General features: G+C 48.5%; 1 protein-coding gene across 1 annotated transcript in view; it reads right to left on the reverse strand.

Annotated features, from left to right (window-relative positions):
* The window catches only part of IFNGR2 (interferon gamma receptor 2), a 44,672-nt gene that overhangs the window by 23,396 nt on the left and 4,473 nt on the right, over positions 1–16,803 (reverse strand). The window contains exons 5-7 of the mRNA XM_038766170.1: positions 15,440–15,558; positions 14,051–14,189; positions 1,468–1,579 (exon numbers count right to left, since the gene is read on the reverse strand). Coding sequence (XP_038622098.1) covers positions 1,468–1,579; positions 14,051–14,189; positions 15,440–15,558 — 370 coding nt within the window. The remainder of the gene's footprint in view (positions 1–1,467; positions 1,580–14,050; positions 14,190–15,439; positions 15,559–16,803) is intronic.

Raw genomic sequence — 16,803 nt, forward strand, 5'->3', positions numbered from 1 at the left:
TGACGGTGGTTGAGTTAACGTGGGGGCTGTCACAGTTGGCACGGACTGCTCAGGGAACTCCAGGGCCAGTCGGAAGCGGTGGGCAGGAACTCGCCCCGTCGAAGAAACGGGATCCCCTCAAATCGGGGACCAGTTCCTAGCCAGCCGCTCCTCACCCCCCAACCCAAGCACATCTCAGAGACCGCCCACCTCTCGAGCACTGAAACATCTCCTCCTTCTCAAACCACAGTCAGTCATTTGAGTCAGAACCACCTTCCCTTCCTCTTCCTCCCCAACCCCGCAGGCCATGTGGCCCTTGTGAAGGCACACGGGGCATCTAGAAATAGAAAAGCCAGAAGCACATCCCCCCTCCCTCCTCCACCATGGGCCGAAAAGGCGCCCACCCTGGCTGCGAGTGCACTGTCTCCCCGGAAACCTTTAGGCTCCTGGTGTTCACCCCACCCTCAACCCCACAGCACTTATGTACATGTGATGATGATGATGATGGCATTTGTTAAGCACTTACTATGTGCAAAGCACTGTTCTAAGCACTGTGGGGGGGATGCAAGGTGATCAGGTTGTCCCACGTGGGGCTCACAGTCTTAATCCCCATTTTACAGATGAGGTAACTGAGGCGCAGAGAAGTGAAGTGACTTGCCCAAGGTCACAGAGCAGACACATGGAGGAGCTGGGATTCGAACCCATGACCTCTGACTCCAAAGCCCGGGCTCTTTCCACTGAGCCACGCTGCTTCTCTGCTTCTCTATAGCTTTAAGTTAAATGTTGAAAATAATTTATGGATGGGATGCCCATGTCCCGCTCTAGACCGTAAACTCACTGTGGCCAGGAGATGCGTCTGCTGACGCTGTTGTATTGTAAAAGTGACGTACTCTCCCAAGCGCTTAGTACAGTGCTCTGCACACTGTAAGCACTCACTAAATACGATTGAATGAATGAATGAATGATAAAGGGGTCCAGGCCTCAAGCCAAACCTCCTGGCTGCGGTCTGTCACTCTGAATCGAGTCTGTAGAGCGCTCGTGTTTCTCCAGAGCGTTTTCCCGTCGACGGTCTCATTTTATCCACATACTCTATCCCTGTCTGGTAGCGATAGAGGGGCATTATTATCTCCGTGATATAGAACGGTCTTGAGGCCCCCGAAGGATTACCGTCCCTGCAGAACAGAGATTAGGACCCAGGTCTCCCGACTCCGAGGCCCACGCTCTTTCATCATCATCATCATCATCATCAATCGTATTTATTGAGTGCTTACTGTGTGCAGAGCACTGTACTAAGCGCTTGGGAAGTACAAATTGGCAACATATAGAGACAGTCCCTACCCAACAGTGGGCTCACAGTCTAAAAGTCCTTAATTGACTTCGGCCGGCCGAACGCCGTTTTCACCCGGCTTATTCTGCCCGGCCCACACGCCCGGGTCACAGATTCTGGCTGGCTCCCGGCGTGTGGTTTAGGTGAGAAGACACTTTTACCAGCGGTTAAAGTCCCCGGGCTTGGGATGGTTGTTCTCGGTGTCAGAGAGGCGTGTGGTTACTGGGCCATAACCACACACCTTCAGAGGTTGCTGTTTCACCGGGGAGTTGGCTGAGCGGCGACCCGCTCCAGAGGCAGGGATGGGGAGCTCACTCTGCCCAAACCGCCGCCTTTCCTTTTTACTGGAAGGAGAGGAAATTGGTAATCCGTCTCCTTCGGGGGCCCCGAGGACCCTCGAGAATGTCCTGAAATTCCCCGCTGAGTCACTCGGGTATATATTCCTGAACTGGACGGTCGGAGGAAGGAACGGTTTTATTTAGGATTCCAGGTCAGTTTGAAGAATGAGCATCCAGAAATGTATGGTTGTGGCTGGTGGAATCTTAGAATCAGAGACTTGTCAGAGCTGGTCTGGTAGAGAAACAGCGTGGCCTAATGGGATAGAGAGCCTAGGAGTCAGAAGGACCTGGGTTCTAATTCCAGCTCCACCACTTGTCCGCTGGGTGATGTTGGGCAAATCACTTCAAATCACTTACTTCATCTGTAAAATGAGAATTTTGAGAGCTCACCTCCTCCAGGAGGCCTTCCCAGACAGAGACCCCCCCTTTTACCTCTTCTCCTCCCCTCCCCATCGCCGCCCCCGCCCTACCCTCTTCCCTTCCCAACAGCACTTGTTTATATTTGTACATATTTATTACTCTATTCATTTTATTTGTACATATTTATTACTCTATTTATTTTACCAATGCTGTGTATATAGCTATACTTCTATTTATTATGATGGTATTGACAACTGTCTGCTTGTTTTGCTGTCTGTCTCCCCCTTCTAGACTGTGAGCCCGTTGTTGGGTAGGGACCGTCTCTATATGTTGCCGACTTGTACTTCCCAAGCGCTTAGGACAGTGCTCTGCACACAGTAAGTGCTCAATAAATACGATTGAATGAATGTTGCCGATTTGTACTTCCCAAGCGCTTAGTACAGTGCTCTGCACACAGTAAGCACTCAATAAATACGATTGAATGATTGATTGAATGAATGAATGAATTGAGACCGTGAGCCCCATGTGGGACAGGGACTGTATCCATCCCGGTTTGCTTATATTTGTTCTAGCGCTTAGTACAGTACCTGGCACATACTAAATGCTTAACAAACACCGCAACTATTATTGTAGTTATTATTATTATTATTATTGTTTCTTATTAGGAAGGGATTTGGGTTTTCCTCTAGACTCGACGGGCCCGTCTCGGAAGGGCAGCAGGCCCGGAGTGCTCTGCGCCTTCATGAGAGCTTGAAGCTGGAGGGACTATAAGCCCATTGTATTGTAATAATGATAATAATGACAGCATTTATTAAGCGCTTACTATGTGCAAAGCACTGTTTTAAGCGATGGGGAGGTTACAAGGTGATCAGGTTGTTCCACGGGGGGCTCACAGTCTTCATCCCCATTTTCCAGATGAGGGAACTGAGGCCCAGAGAAGTGAAGTGACTTGCCCAAAGTCACACAGCTGACAATTAGCGGGGCTGGGATTTGAATCCATGACCTCTGACTCCAAAGCCCGGGCTCTTTCTCCTGAGCCACGCTGCTTCTCTTGTACTCTCCCAAGTGCTTAGTACAGTGCTCTGCACACAGTAAGTGCTCAATAAATCTGTTTGAATGAACGAATGAAATTGTCCCCCATTCGTTTGTTCAGTCGGATTTATTGAGCGCTTACTGTGTGCAGAGCACTGTACTAAGCGCTTGGGAAGTACAAGTCAGCAACATCTAGAGACGGTCCCTACCCAACAACGGGCTCACAGTCTAGAAGGGAGTCATTCCTCACTTGCAGGGGTATTATTTGATTTTGTTACTATTTTTTGTCATCTGTCTCCCCCTTCTAGACTGTGAGCCCACTGTTGGGCAGGGACCGTCTCTGTGCGTTGCTGTGTGTTGCCAACTTGTACTTCCCAAGCGCTTAGTACAGTGCTCTGCACCCAGTAAGTGCTCAATAAATACGATTGATGATGATGACTCCCAGGCCCGTGCCCCAACCCCATGCAGCAGACAAATGGCAGCAAACCCTGTGAATCCCAGGCCCGTGCCCCGTCCCTATGCAGCAGCAGAACTCTTGTGACTACCTTTTAGACTGTGAGCCCACTGTTGGGTAGGGACTGTCTCGATATGTTGCCAACTTGTACTTCCCAAGCGCTTAGTACAGTGCTCTGCACACAGTAAGCGCTCAATAAATATGAATGAATGAATGAATATTTATTACTCTATTTTACTTGTACAAATTTATTCTATTTATTTTATTTTGTTAATATGTTTTGTTTTGTCGTCTGTCTCCCCCTTCTAGACTGTGAGCCCGCTGTTGGGTAGGGACCATCTCTGTGTGTTGCCAGCTTGTACTTCCCAAGCGCTTGGTACAGTGCTCTGCACACAGTAAGCGCTCAATAAATACGATTGATGATGATGATGATGATGGTACAGTGCTCTACACACAGTAAGCGCTCAATAAATACAAATGAATGAATGAATATTTATTACTCTATTTTACTTGTACATATGTATTCTATTTATTTTATTTTGTTAATATGTTTTGTTTGGTCGTCTGTCTCCCCCTTCTAGAATGTGAGCCCGCTGTTGGGTAGGGACCATCTCTGTGTGTTGCCAACTTGTACTTCCCAAGCGCTTGGTACAGTGCTCTGCACACAGTAAGCACTCAATTAAATACGAATGAATGAATGAATATTTATTACTCTATTTTACTTGTACAAATTTATTCTATTTATTTGATTTTGTTAATATGTTTTGTCATCTGTCTCCCCCTTCTAGACTGTGAGCTCACTGTTGGGTAGGGACCGTCTCTGTGCGTTGCTGTGTGTTTCCAACTTGTACTTCCCAAGTGCTTGGTACAGTGCTCTGCACACAGTAAGTGCTCAATAAATACGATTGATGATGATGACTCCCAGGCCCGTGCCCCAACCCCATGCAGCAGACAAATGGCAGCAAACCTTGTGACTCCCAGGCCCATGCCCCGTCCCTATGCAGCAGAAACCTTGTGACTGCATTTTAGACTGTGAGCCCACTGTTGGGTAAGGACTGTCTCTATATGTTGCCAACTTGTACTTCCCAAGCGCTTAGTACAGTGCTCTGCACACAGTAAGCGTTCAATAAATACAATTGATGATGATGACTACCAGGCCCGTGCCCCAACCCCATGCAGCAGACAAATGGCAGCAAACCTTGTGACTCCCAGGCCCATGCCCCCTCCCTATGCAGCAGAAACCTTGTGACTACCCCTTAGACTGTGAGCCCACTGTTGGGTAGGGACTGTCTCTATATGTTGCCAATTTGTACTTCCCAAGCGCCTAGTACAGTGCTCTGCACACAGTAAGCGCTCAGTAAATATGATTGAATGAATGAATGAGACTGTGAGCCCACTGTTGGGTAGGGACTGTCTCTATATGTTGCCAACTTGTACTTCCCCAGCGCTTAGTACAGTGCTCTGCACACAGTAAGCGCTCAATAAATACGATTGATGATGATGACTCCCAGGCCCGTGCCCCAACCCTATGCAGCAGACAAATGGCAGCAAACCTTGTGACTCCCAGGCCCCTGCCCCGTCCCTATGCAGCAGAAACCTTGTGACTACCTCTTAGACTGTGAGCCCACTGTTGGGTAGGGACTGTCTCTATATGTTGCCAACTTGTACTTCCCAAGCGCTTAGTACAGTGCTCTGCACACAATAAGCGCTCAGTAAATACGATTGATGATGATGATGATGATGGTACAGTGCTCTACACACAGTAAGCACTCAATAAATACAAATGAATGAATGCATATTTATTACTCTATTTTACTTGTACACATTTATTCTATTTATTTTATTTTGTTAATATGTTTTGTTTTGTCGTCTGTCTCCCCCTTCTAGACTGTGAGCCCACTGTCGGGTAGGGACCGTCTCTGTGCATTGCTGTGTGTTGCCAACTTGTACTTCCCAAGCGCTTAGTACAGTGCTCTGCACACAGTAAGCGCTCAATAAATACGATTGATGATGATGACTACCAGGCCCGTGCCCCAACCCTATTCAGCAGACAAATGGCAGCAAACCCTGTGACTCCCAGGCCCATGCCCCGTCCCTATGCAGCAGAAACCTTGTGACTACCTTTTAGACTGTGAGCCCACTGTTGGGTAGGGACTGTCTCGATATGTTGCCAACTTGTACTTCCCAAGCACTTAGTACAGTGCTCTGCACACAGTAAGCGCTCAATAAATACGATTGATGATGATGACTACCAGGCCCGTGCCCCAACCCCATGCAGCAGACAAATGGCAGCAAACCTTGTGACTCCCAGGCCCATGCCCCGGCCCTATGCAGCAGAAACCTTGTGACTGCATTTTAGACTGTGAGCCCACTGTTGGGTAAGGACTGTCTCTATATGTTGCCAACTTGTACTTCCCAATCGCTTAGTACAGTGCTCTGCACACAGTAAGCGCTCAATAAGTACGATTGATGATGATGACTCCCAGGCCCGTGCCCCAACCCTATGCAGCAGACAAATGGCAGCAAACCTTGTGACTCCCAGGCCCATGCCCCATCCCTATGCAGCAGAAACCTTGTTACTACCTCTTAGACTGTGAGCCCACTGTTGGGTAGGGACTGTCTCGATATGTTGCCAACTTGTACTTCCCAAGCGCTTAGTACAGTGCTCTGCACACAGTAAGCGCTCAATAAATACGATTGATGATGATGATGATGATGGTACAGTGCTCTACACACAGTAAGCACTCAATAAATACAAATGAATGAATGCATATTTATTACTCTATTTTACTTGTACACATTTATTCTATTTATTTTATTTTGTTAAATATGTTTTGTTTTGTCGTCTGTCTCCCCCTTCTAGACTGTGAGCCCACTGTTGGGCAGGAACCGTCTCTGTGCGTTGCTGTGTGTTGCCAACTTGTACTTCCCAAGCGCTTAGTACAGTGCTCTGCACCCAGTAAGCGCTCAATGAATACGATTGATGATGATGACTCCCAGGCCCGTGCCCTAACCCCATGCAGCAGACAAATGGCAGCAAACCTTGTGACTCCCAGGCCGATGCCCCGTCCCTATGCAGCAGAAACCTTGTGACTACCTTTTAGACTGTGAGCCCACTGTTGGGTAGGGACTGTCTCGATATGTTGCCAACTTGTACTTCCCAAGCGCTTAGTACAGTGCTCTGCACACAGTAAGTGCTCAGTAAATACGATTGATGATGATGACTACCAGGCCCGTGCCCCAACCCCATGCAGCAGACAAATGGCAGCAAACCCTGTGACTCCCAGGCCCATGCCCTGTCCCTATACAGCAGAAACCTTGTGACTACCTTTTAGACGGTGAGCCCACTGTTGGGTAGGGACTGTCTCGATATGTTGCCAACTTGTACTTCCCAAGCGCTTAGTACAGTGCTCTGCACACAATAAGTGCTCAGTAAATACGATTGATGATGATGATGATGATGGTACAGTGCTCTACACACAGTAAGCACTCAATAAATACAAATGAATGAATGAATATTTATTACTCTATTTTACTTGTACACATTTATTCTATTTATTTTATTTTGTTAATATGTTTTGTTTTGTCATCTGTCTCCCCCTTCTAAACTGTGAGCCCACTGTTGGGCAGGAACCGTCTCTGTGCGTTGCTGTGTGTTGCCAACTTGTACTTCCCCAGCGCTTAGTACAGTGCTCTGCGCACAGTAAGCGCTCAATAAATACGATTGATGATGATGAATCCCAGGCCCCTGCCCCAACCCCATGCAGCAGACAAATGGCAGCAAACCTTGTGACTCCCAGGCCCATGCCCCGTCCCTATGCAGCAGAAACCTTGTGACTACCTTTTAGACTGTGAGCCCACTGTTGGGTAGGGACTGTCTCGATATGTTGCCAACTTGGACTTCCCAAGCGCTTAGTACAGTGCTCTGCACACAGTAAGCGCTCAATAAATACGATTGATGGTGATGATGATTATGGTACAGTGCTCTACACACAGTAAGCACTCAATAAATACAAATGAATGAATGCATATTTATTACTCTATTTTACTTGTACACATTTATTCTATTTATTTTATTTTGTTAATATGTTTTGTTTTGTCGTCTGTCTCCCCCTTCTAGACTGTGAGCCCACTGTTGGGTAGGGACCGTCTCTGTGCGTTGCTGTGTGTTGCCAACTTGTACTTCCCAAGCGCTTAGTACAGTGCTCTGCACACAGTAAACGCTCAATAAATACGATTGATGATGATGACTCCCAGGCCCGTGCCCTAACCCCATGCAGCAGACAAATGGCAGCAAACCTTGTGACTCCCAGGCCCATGCCCCGGCCCTATGCAGCAGAAACCTTGTGACTGCATTTTAGACTGTGAGCCCACTGTTGGGTAAGGACTGTCTCTATATGTTGCCAACTTGTACTTCCCAAGCGCTTAGTACAGTGCTCTGCACACAGTAAGCACTCAATAAATACAATTGATGATGATGACTACCAGGCCCGTGCCCCAACCCCATGCAGCAGACAAATGGCAGCAAACCCTGTGAATCCCAGGCCCATGCCCCCTCCCTATGCAGCAGAAACCTTGTGACTACCCCTTAGACTGTGAGCCCACTGTTGGGTAGGGACTGTCTCTATATGTTGCCAATTTGTACTTCCCAAGCGCCTAGTACAGTGCTCTGCACACAGTAAGCGCTCAGTAAATATGATTGAATGAATGAATGAGACTGTGAGCCCACTGTTGGGTAGGGACTGTCTCTATATGTTGCCAACTTGTACTTCCCCAGCGCTTAGTACAGTGCTCTGCACACAGTAAGCGCTCAATAAATACGATTGATGATGATGACCCCCCAGGCCCGTGCCCCAACCCCATGCAGCAGACAAATGGCAGCAAACCTTGTGACTCCCAGGCCCATGCCCTGTCCCTATGCAGCAGAAAGTTTGTGACTACCTCTTAGACTGTGAGCCCACTGTTGGGTAGGGACTGTCTCGATATGTTGCCAACTTGTACTTCCCAAGCGCTTAGTACAGTGGTCTGCACACAGTAAGCGCTCAATAAATACGATTGATGATGATGATGATGATGTGCAAAATCTGGCGAGGGGGCCCGGGCCACGGACTGGAGGAGGTCTAGGGTAGGTCACCCCACCTCCCTGCCTCAGTTGCGACTTTGGCTGGAGTTGGGAGAGGAACGTAGCATGCAGACACGCTTTCATCCTGGCCCAGATAATAATAATAATAATAATAATGATTATGGTTTTCCGTCAAGCGCTTACTATGTACCAGGCACTGTACTAAGCCCTGGGGTGGATACAAGTAAATCGGGTTGGACACTGTCCCCGACTAGCACCGGGCTCACAGTCTTAATTCCCATTTTACAGGTGAGGTTACGGAGGCCCAGCGAAACAAAGCGACTCGCAGACAAGTGGCACAGCCGGGATTAGAACCCGTGACCTTCTGATTCCCAGGCCTGTGCTCTATCCACTAGGCCACACTGTTTCCCAAGGCTGACCCGGGGAGAGGCAGGGCTCTAAATTTCATTTTACGCACAGCACTGGCTCAGAAGGCCCGCGGCACTTAACCCAAACTATTGGTGACCCTGTCTTTCACCTTCTCTGTTTCGTGCCTCCAAAGGTTCAGTGCATTGAGCCCAGTGGGCGCTCAATAAGCACCCCTCCCCAACTACTGCTGCCACCCCTACTTTCCCTCGGTGGTGAAATAGGGTTGGTGGGCAATGTCGATCCATTGAGCAGCTAGATCAATCCATCGGGGGTATTTATTGAGTCCTTTACTGTGTGCAGAGCATTGTAGAGTTCTGGAGAGCTGGTCTGGTGGTAATAATAATAATAATATTAATAATAATAATAGTGGCAGCTAGATCAATCCATCGGGGGTATTTATTGAGTCCTTTACTGTGTGCAGAGCATTGTAGAGTTCTGGAGAGCTGGTCTGGTAATAATAATAATAATAATAATAATAATAATAATAATAATAATAATAATAATAATAATAATAATAATAGTGATGGTATTTGTTAAGCGCTTACTATGTGCCAAGCACTGTTCTAAGTGCCGGGGTAGATGCAAGGTAATCAGGTTGTCCCATGTGGGGCTCACAGTCTTCATCCCCATTTTGCAGATGAGGTCACTGAAGCAAAGAGGAAGTGACTTGCCCAGAGTCACACAGCTGATAAGCGGCAGAAGCGGAATTAGAACCCACAACCCCTGACTCCCGAACCTGTGCTCTTTCCACTGAGCCGGTAGAGAAGCAGCTTGGCTTAGTGGATAGAGCCCAGGCCTAGGAGTCAGAAGGACCTGGGTTCTAACCCCGTCTCCGCCGCTTGTCTGCTGTGTGACCTTGGGCGAGTCACTTCACTTCTCTGGGCCTCAGTGATCTCATCTGTAAAACAGGGATTAAGACTGTGAGCCCCACGTGGGATAGGACTGTGGCCAAACCGATAGACTGTGAGCCCCACGTGGGACAACCAGATAACCTTGTATCTACTCCAGTGCTAGGGACCGTCTCTCTAGGTTGCCGACTTGTACTTCCCAAGCGCTTAGTCCAGTGCTCTGCACACAGTAAGCGCTCAATAAATATGCTTGAATGAATGAATGAATGCTTAGAACAGTGCTTGGCACATAGTAGAGTTCATGGGTTCTAATTCCTGCTCCCCCACATGTCTGCTGTCTGACCTTGGGCCAGTCACTTAACTTCTCTGAGCCTAAGTAAAATGGGGATTAAGACTGTGAGCCCTACGTGGGATAACGTGATCACCTTGTATCCTCCCCAGCACTTAGAACAGTGCTTCACACATAGTAAGCGCTTAACAAATGCCATTATTATTATTATAGTAAGCGCCATCATTATTTTTATTATTATTATTAGTGCTCTGCACACAGTAAGCCCTCAAATACCACAGATTGATTGATCCTTTGGGCTATCTAGACTGTAAGCTTGTTGAGGGCAGGGAACATGACTGTTCTATTGTTCTATTGTTCTCTCCCAAGCACTTAGTACAGTGCTCTGCACGCAGTAAGCGCTCAGTAAAGTGCTCAGTGCTGCTTAGAAAAGCAGCGTGGCTCAGTGGAAAGAGCCTGGGCTTTGGAGTCAGAGGTCATGGGTTCAAATCCCTACTCCGCCAATTGTCAGCTTTGTGACTTTGGGCAAGTCACTTCACTTCTCTGGGCCTCAGTTCCCTCATCTGGAAAACGGGGATGAAGACTGTGAGCCCCCCCGTGGGGCAAACTGATCACCTTGTAACCTCCCCAGCGCTTAGAACAGTGCTTTGCACATAGTAAGCGCTTAATAAATGCCATTATTATTATTATTATTAAATACAACTGTCTGACTCTGGGACTCAGGCTGGGAGGGGGAGGGCTGTGACCATTCATTCATTCATTCATTCAATCGTATTTATTGAGCGCTTACTGTGTGCAGAGCACTGTACTAAGCGCTTGGGAAGTACAAGTTGGCTCTCCTTCTCCAGCCCAGCCCGCACCCTCCGCTCCTCTGCCGCTAATCTCCTCACCGTACCTCGCTCTCGCCTGTCCCGCCATCGACCCCCAGCCCACGTCATCCCCCTGGCCCGGAATGCCCCCAATCCCTCTGCCCATCCGCCAAGCTCGCTCTCTTCCTCCCTTCAAGGCCCTGCTGAGAGCTCACCTCCTCCAGGAGGCCTTCCCAGACTGAGCCCCTTCCTTCCTCTCCCCTTCGTCCCCCTCTCCATCCCCCCATCTTACCTCCTTCCCTTCCCCACGGCACCTGTATATATGTATATATGTTTGTACATATTTATTACTCTATTTATTTTACCTGTACATATCTATTCTATTAATTTTATTTTGTTAGTATGTTTGGTTTTGTTCTCTGTCTCCCTCTTTTAGACTGTGAGCCCACTGTTGGGTAGGGACTGTCTCTAGATGTTGCCAACTTGTGCTTCCCAAGCGCTTAGTACAGTGCTTTGCACACAGTAAGCGCTCAATAAATACGATTGATTTATTGATTGATAGAAGGGCTGTGTTGCCGGCTTCTAATAATAATAATAATAATAATGATGGCATTTATTAAGTGCTTACTATGTGCAAAGCACTGTTCTAAGCGCTGGGGGGGATACAAGGTGATCAGGTTGTCCCACGGGGGGCTCAAAGTCTTCATCCCCATTTTACAGATGAGGTAACAGAGGCCCAGAGAAGTGAAGTGACTTGCCCAGCTGACAATTAGTGGAGCTGGGATTTGACTGTGAGCCCCCCGTGGGACAACCCGATCACCTTGTAACCTCCCCGGCGCTTAGAACAGTGCTTTGCACATAGTAAGCGCTTAATAAATGCCATCATTATTATTATTATGACCTCTGACTCCAAAGCCCGTGCTCTTTCCACTGAGCCACGCTGCTTCTCTTGTACTACCCAAGCGCTTAGTCCAGTGCCCTGCACACAGTCAGCGCTCAATAAATACGATTGAGTGAATGAACGAAAGCACGAGAAAAAAACCAAGCATTTTGGACAAGTTGAGAAGCTAGGCAGAAGAGGGTGTTATCAATCATCACACACCCCGGGCCCGGGGCCTGCAGCCTGCTTCCTCATTCCTTTCCCGATTTCGATTTCAGAGGAGGCAGGTTTTGATACCTCCGAGTCAAACCGACCCGACCCCATGGGACCTCGGCCCCTGCCTTTTTAAAAAGTCACGGTCTTGGACTCGGTGAGACCTTCAGACGTGAATTCCCTTGGTTCGGTTCAGTTTCGCCTCGAAGCCAGCGAAGGGAGATAAAGGCCTCTAACCCTCTTAACTCTCGTATCTACTTCCTCAAATCATTACCGGTTTTCTCTTGAAATGCTCTCTGACTAAATGTGTTGTGACTCACCCCACTTCTTCCTCTCTGTTGTTGGGAGATCTCTTTTTTCATTCTTTTTTTTTTTAAAAAAGGCATTTATTAACTGCTTCCTATGTGTCAGGCCCTGTACTAAGCGCTGTAGGAGATACAAGCTAATCAGGTTGAACCCAGTTCCCGGCCCACGTAATAATAATGATATTGGCATTTGTTAAGCACTATTTGCCAAGCACTGTTCTAAGCATTCATTCATTCATTCAATTGTATTTATTGAGCGCTTACTGTGTGCAGAGCACGGTACTAAGCGCTTGGGAAGTACAAGTTGGCAATCAATCAATCATATTTATTGAGTGCTTACTGTGTGCAGAGCACTGTACTAAGCGCTTGGGAAGTACAAGTTGGCAATCAATCAATCGTATTTATTGAGCGCTTACCGTGTGCAGAGCACTGTACTAAGCGCTTGGGAAGTACAAGGTGGCAACATATAGAGACGGTCCCTACCCACTAGGGGTGGATACAAGGTAATCAGGTTGTCCCACCTGGGGCTCACAGTCTTCATCCCCATTTTCCAGATGAGGTAACTGAGGCCCAGAGAAGTGAAGCGACTTGCCCGAGGTCACACAGCTGACAAGTGGCGGAGCCGGGATTAGAACCCATGACCTCTGACTCCCAAGCCCGGGGTCTTTCCACTGAGCCACGCTGCTTCCCTATTGAGGCTGCTGACAACGGTTGGACTACAGCCCGAATCCAGCTGGGCCCTAGCCCGCACAAGCAGCGTGGCTCAGTGGAAAGAGCCCGAGCTTTGGAGTCGGAGGTCATCATCATCATCAATCGTATTTATTGAGCGCTTACTGTGTGCAGAGCACTGTACTAAGTGCTTGGGAAGTCCAAGTTGGCAACATATAGAGACAGTCCCTACCCAACAGTGGGCTCACAGTCTAAAAGTCTAAAAGGTCAGGGGTTCAAATCCCAGCTCCGCTACTTGTCAGCTGCGTGACTTGGGGCAAGTCGCTTCACTTCTCTGGGCCTCAGTTACCTCATCTGTAAAATGGGGATTAAGACTGTGAGCCCCTTGGGACAAGCTGATCGCCTTGTAGCCTCCCCAGCGCTTAGAACAGTGCTTTGCACATAGTAAGCACTTAATAAATGCCATTAAAAAAAAAAAAAAGCCCGACCAGGCTGGAAAGTTCAGGAAACAGAGCTGGAAGCTGCCCAGAGAGGTGTGGTGGCGGCGTCTGGGGAAGGAGCCAGCGAGCTTCTCCGCTCCGCTCACCCCTGCCGCGCAGCTTCGGCTCCCCCCTGGCTCCGTATCCCCCCTTCCTCCTCGCCCCCCACCAGTTGACCCCCCCCAGCGGGGCTCCAATCCACCTGCTGACACCTCTTCAAGGCGGGGCGGCCCCCCATCATCATCATCATCAATCGTATTTATTGAGCGCTTACTATGTGCAGAGCACTGTACTAAGCGCTTGGGAAGTACAAATTGGCAACATCTAGAGACAGTCCCTACCCAACAGTGGGCTCACAGTCTAAAAGGGGGAGACAGAGAACAAAACCAAACATACTAACAAAATAAAATAAATTGTATTTATTTTTAAATAAAATTCACCACCCTTCCTGCCGCTTTTGACCAGCTAGTCCTTAGGTCTCACAGGTACACAACAGATTGGCTCACACATGCTCTCACACTCTCTCTCGTTCTCACTCCCACACGTGAAGAGAAACAGCCAAAGCCACAGTTCTCACCGCTTCCCCTGCCGGACCGGGCCTCGGCCAGGATTGACACCCAGCGGCCCCGCGTGATTGCGCACCAGGTTGGGATTTTCACCGGTTTTCCCACGGGCAGAGCCTGAAATTCCAAAGTTCGAACGTAGTCTTGAGCGCCCTGGTGTGCAAGGGGGAAAAAGACCCCTAGAAAGGAAGACCTGGTCCCTGTTTTCCTTCCTTTCCTCGTCTCTAGCTTGGCTAGAGGATTGTCGTATCAGGTGGGCTTCCAGGAGGCTTTTCTCTGGACTCCCTTAGCCTTTCAGCGGCCAGGCCCTTCCTTCCGGCTTAAAAATAATAATGACGGTATTTGTTAAGCGCTATGTGCCAGGCACTGTAATAATAATAATAATGATGATGGAATTTATTAAGCGCTTACTATGTGCAAAGCACTGTTCTAAGCGCTGGGGAGGTTACAAGGTGATCAGGTTGTCCCACGGAGGGCTCACAGTCTTAGTCCCCATTTCCCAGATGAGGTCACTGAGGCCCAGAGAAGTGAAGTGACTTGCCCGAAGTCACACAGCTGACAGTTGGCAGAGCTGGGATTTGAACCCATGACCTCCGACTCCAAAGCCCAGGCTCTTTCCAGTGAGCCACGCTTCTTCCCCATACTGTATTTCCCCGTACTGAGCGCTGTAGTAGAAATGAGGTAATCAGGTTAGACACAGTCCCTGTCCCCCATGGGGCTCACAGCCTTATTCCCCTTTTGACAGATGAGGTCACTGAGGCACGGAGAAGTGACTTGCCTGAAGTCACACAGCAGGGACGCGACAGAGCTGAGATTAGAACCCAGGTCCTTCTGATCATCATCATCATCAATCGTATCTATTGAGCGCTTACTGTGTGCAGAGCACTGTACTAAGCGCTTGGGAAGTCCAAGTTGGCAACATATAGAGACAGTCCCTACCCAACAGTGGGCTCACAGTCTAAAAGGGGGAGACAGAGAACAAAACCAAACATACTAACAAAATAAAATAAATAGAATAGATATGTACAAGTAAAATAAATAAATAGAGTAATAAATATGTACAAACATATATCCATATATACAGGTGCTGTGGGGAAGGGAAGGAGGTAAGATGGGGGGATGGAGAGGGGGACGAGGGGGAGAGGAGGGAAGGGGGTCAGTCTGGGAAGGCCTCCTGGAGGAGGTGAGCTCTCAGTAGGGCCTTGAAGGGAGGAAGAGAGCTAGTTTGGCGGATGGGCAGAGGGATTGGGGGCATTCCAGGCCCGGGGGAGGACATGGGCCGGGGGTCGATGGCGGGACAGGTGAGAACGAGGTACGGTGAGGGGCTCACTGCTGCTTGAGGCGACCAGCCCAGAGCTCTCAGCCTTGGCGTCCCGGGATGTTGACGAACCAACCACCCTCACCTCTCCCACCCGAGAGTCGAGGGCCTGCTGGAAGCCCTCGCATTTGGGGTCACAACCAGGCCGGACCAGGGACACCCCCCTCAACCCCCCAGGGAGGCCACAGCTGCCAGGGCTGGATTCTGGGGCAGGGCGTCTTCATAGGGCCTAGGACGGGAGGTGGGACTCATCAATCAATAGTTTTGACTGAGCAGTGTGCAGAGCACTGTGCTAAGCCCTGGGGAGAGTACAGCAGAGTTCGTAGACTCGATTCCTGCCCTCAAGGAACTTGGGGGAAGCTTCTGCATTGGTTGGGCAACCAACGTTTCCCCCTCACTCTATTGCCCACTCAGTAATAATCAATCAATCAATCAATCGTATTTATTGAGTGCTTACTGTGTGCAGAGCACTGTACTAAGCGCTTGGGAGCGTACAACAGAGTTCGTAGACTCGATTCCTGCCCTCAAGGAACTTGGGGGAAGCTTCTGCATTGGTTGTGCAACCACCGTTTCCCCCTCACTCGACTGCCCACTCAGTAATAATCAATCAATCAATCAATCAATCAATCATATTTATTGAGCACTTACTGGGTGCAGAGCACTGTACTAAGTGCTTGGGAAGTCCAAGTTGGCAACATATAGAGACAGTCCGGACCCAACAGTGGGCTCACAGTCAAGAAGGGGGAGACAGAGAACAAAACCAAACATACTAACAAAATAAAATAAATAGAATAGATATGTACAAGTAAAATAAATAGAGTAATAAATATGTACAAACATATATACGTATATACAGGTCTACATGCTTTGTTTCATTGTCTGTCTCCCCCTTCTAGACTGTGAGCCCGTTGTTGAGTAGGGACCGTCTCTATACATTGCCAACTTGTACTTCCCAAGCGCCTAGTACAGTGCTCTGCACACAGTAAGCGCTCAATAAATACAATTGCATGAATAATAATATTTTTTTAAAAAAAATGGTATGTTAAGCACTTACTATGTGCCAGATACAAGATAATCAGGTTGGATACAGTCCCTGTCCCTCAGGGCTCACAGTCTTAATCCCCATTTTACAGATGAGGGAACTGAGGCACAGAGAATAATAATAATAATGGTACTTGCTAAGCGCTATGTGCAAAGCACTGTACTGGATACAAGCAAATCGGGTTGGACACAGTCCCTGCCTCCCATAGGACTCACAATCTTAATCCCCATTTTACAGATGAGGGAACTGAGGCCCAGAGAAGTGAAGTGACTTGCCCAGGGTCCCACAGCAGACAAGTGGCAGAGCCGGGATTAAAACCCGTGATCACTAATGTTGGTTAAAAGTCATCCAAGCGCTCCGGCTGGCCTGGGAAACTCAATCAATCAATCAATCAATCGTATTTATTG

This window comes from Tachyglossus aculeatus, chromosome 24 (genome assembly GCF_015852505.1).
Source record: "Tachyglossus aculeatus isolate mTacAcu1 chromosome 24, mTacAcu1.pri, whole genome shotgun sequence".
NCBI lineage: Eukaryota > Metazoa > Chordata > Mammalia > Monotremata > Tachyglossidae > Tachyglossus > Tachyglossus aculeatus.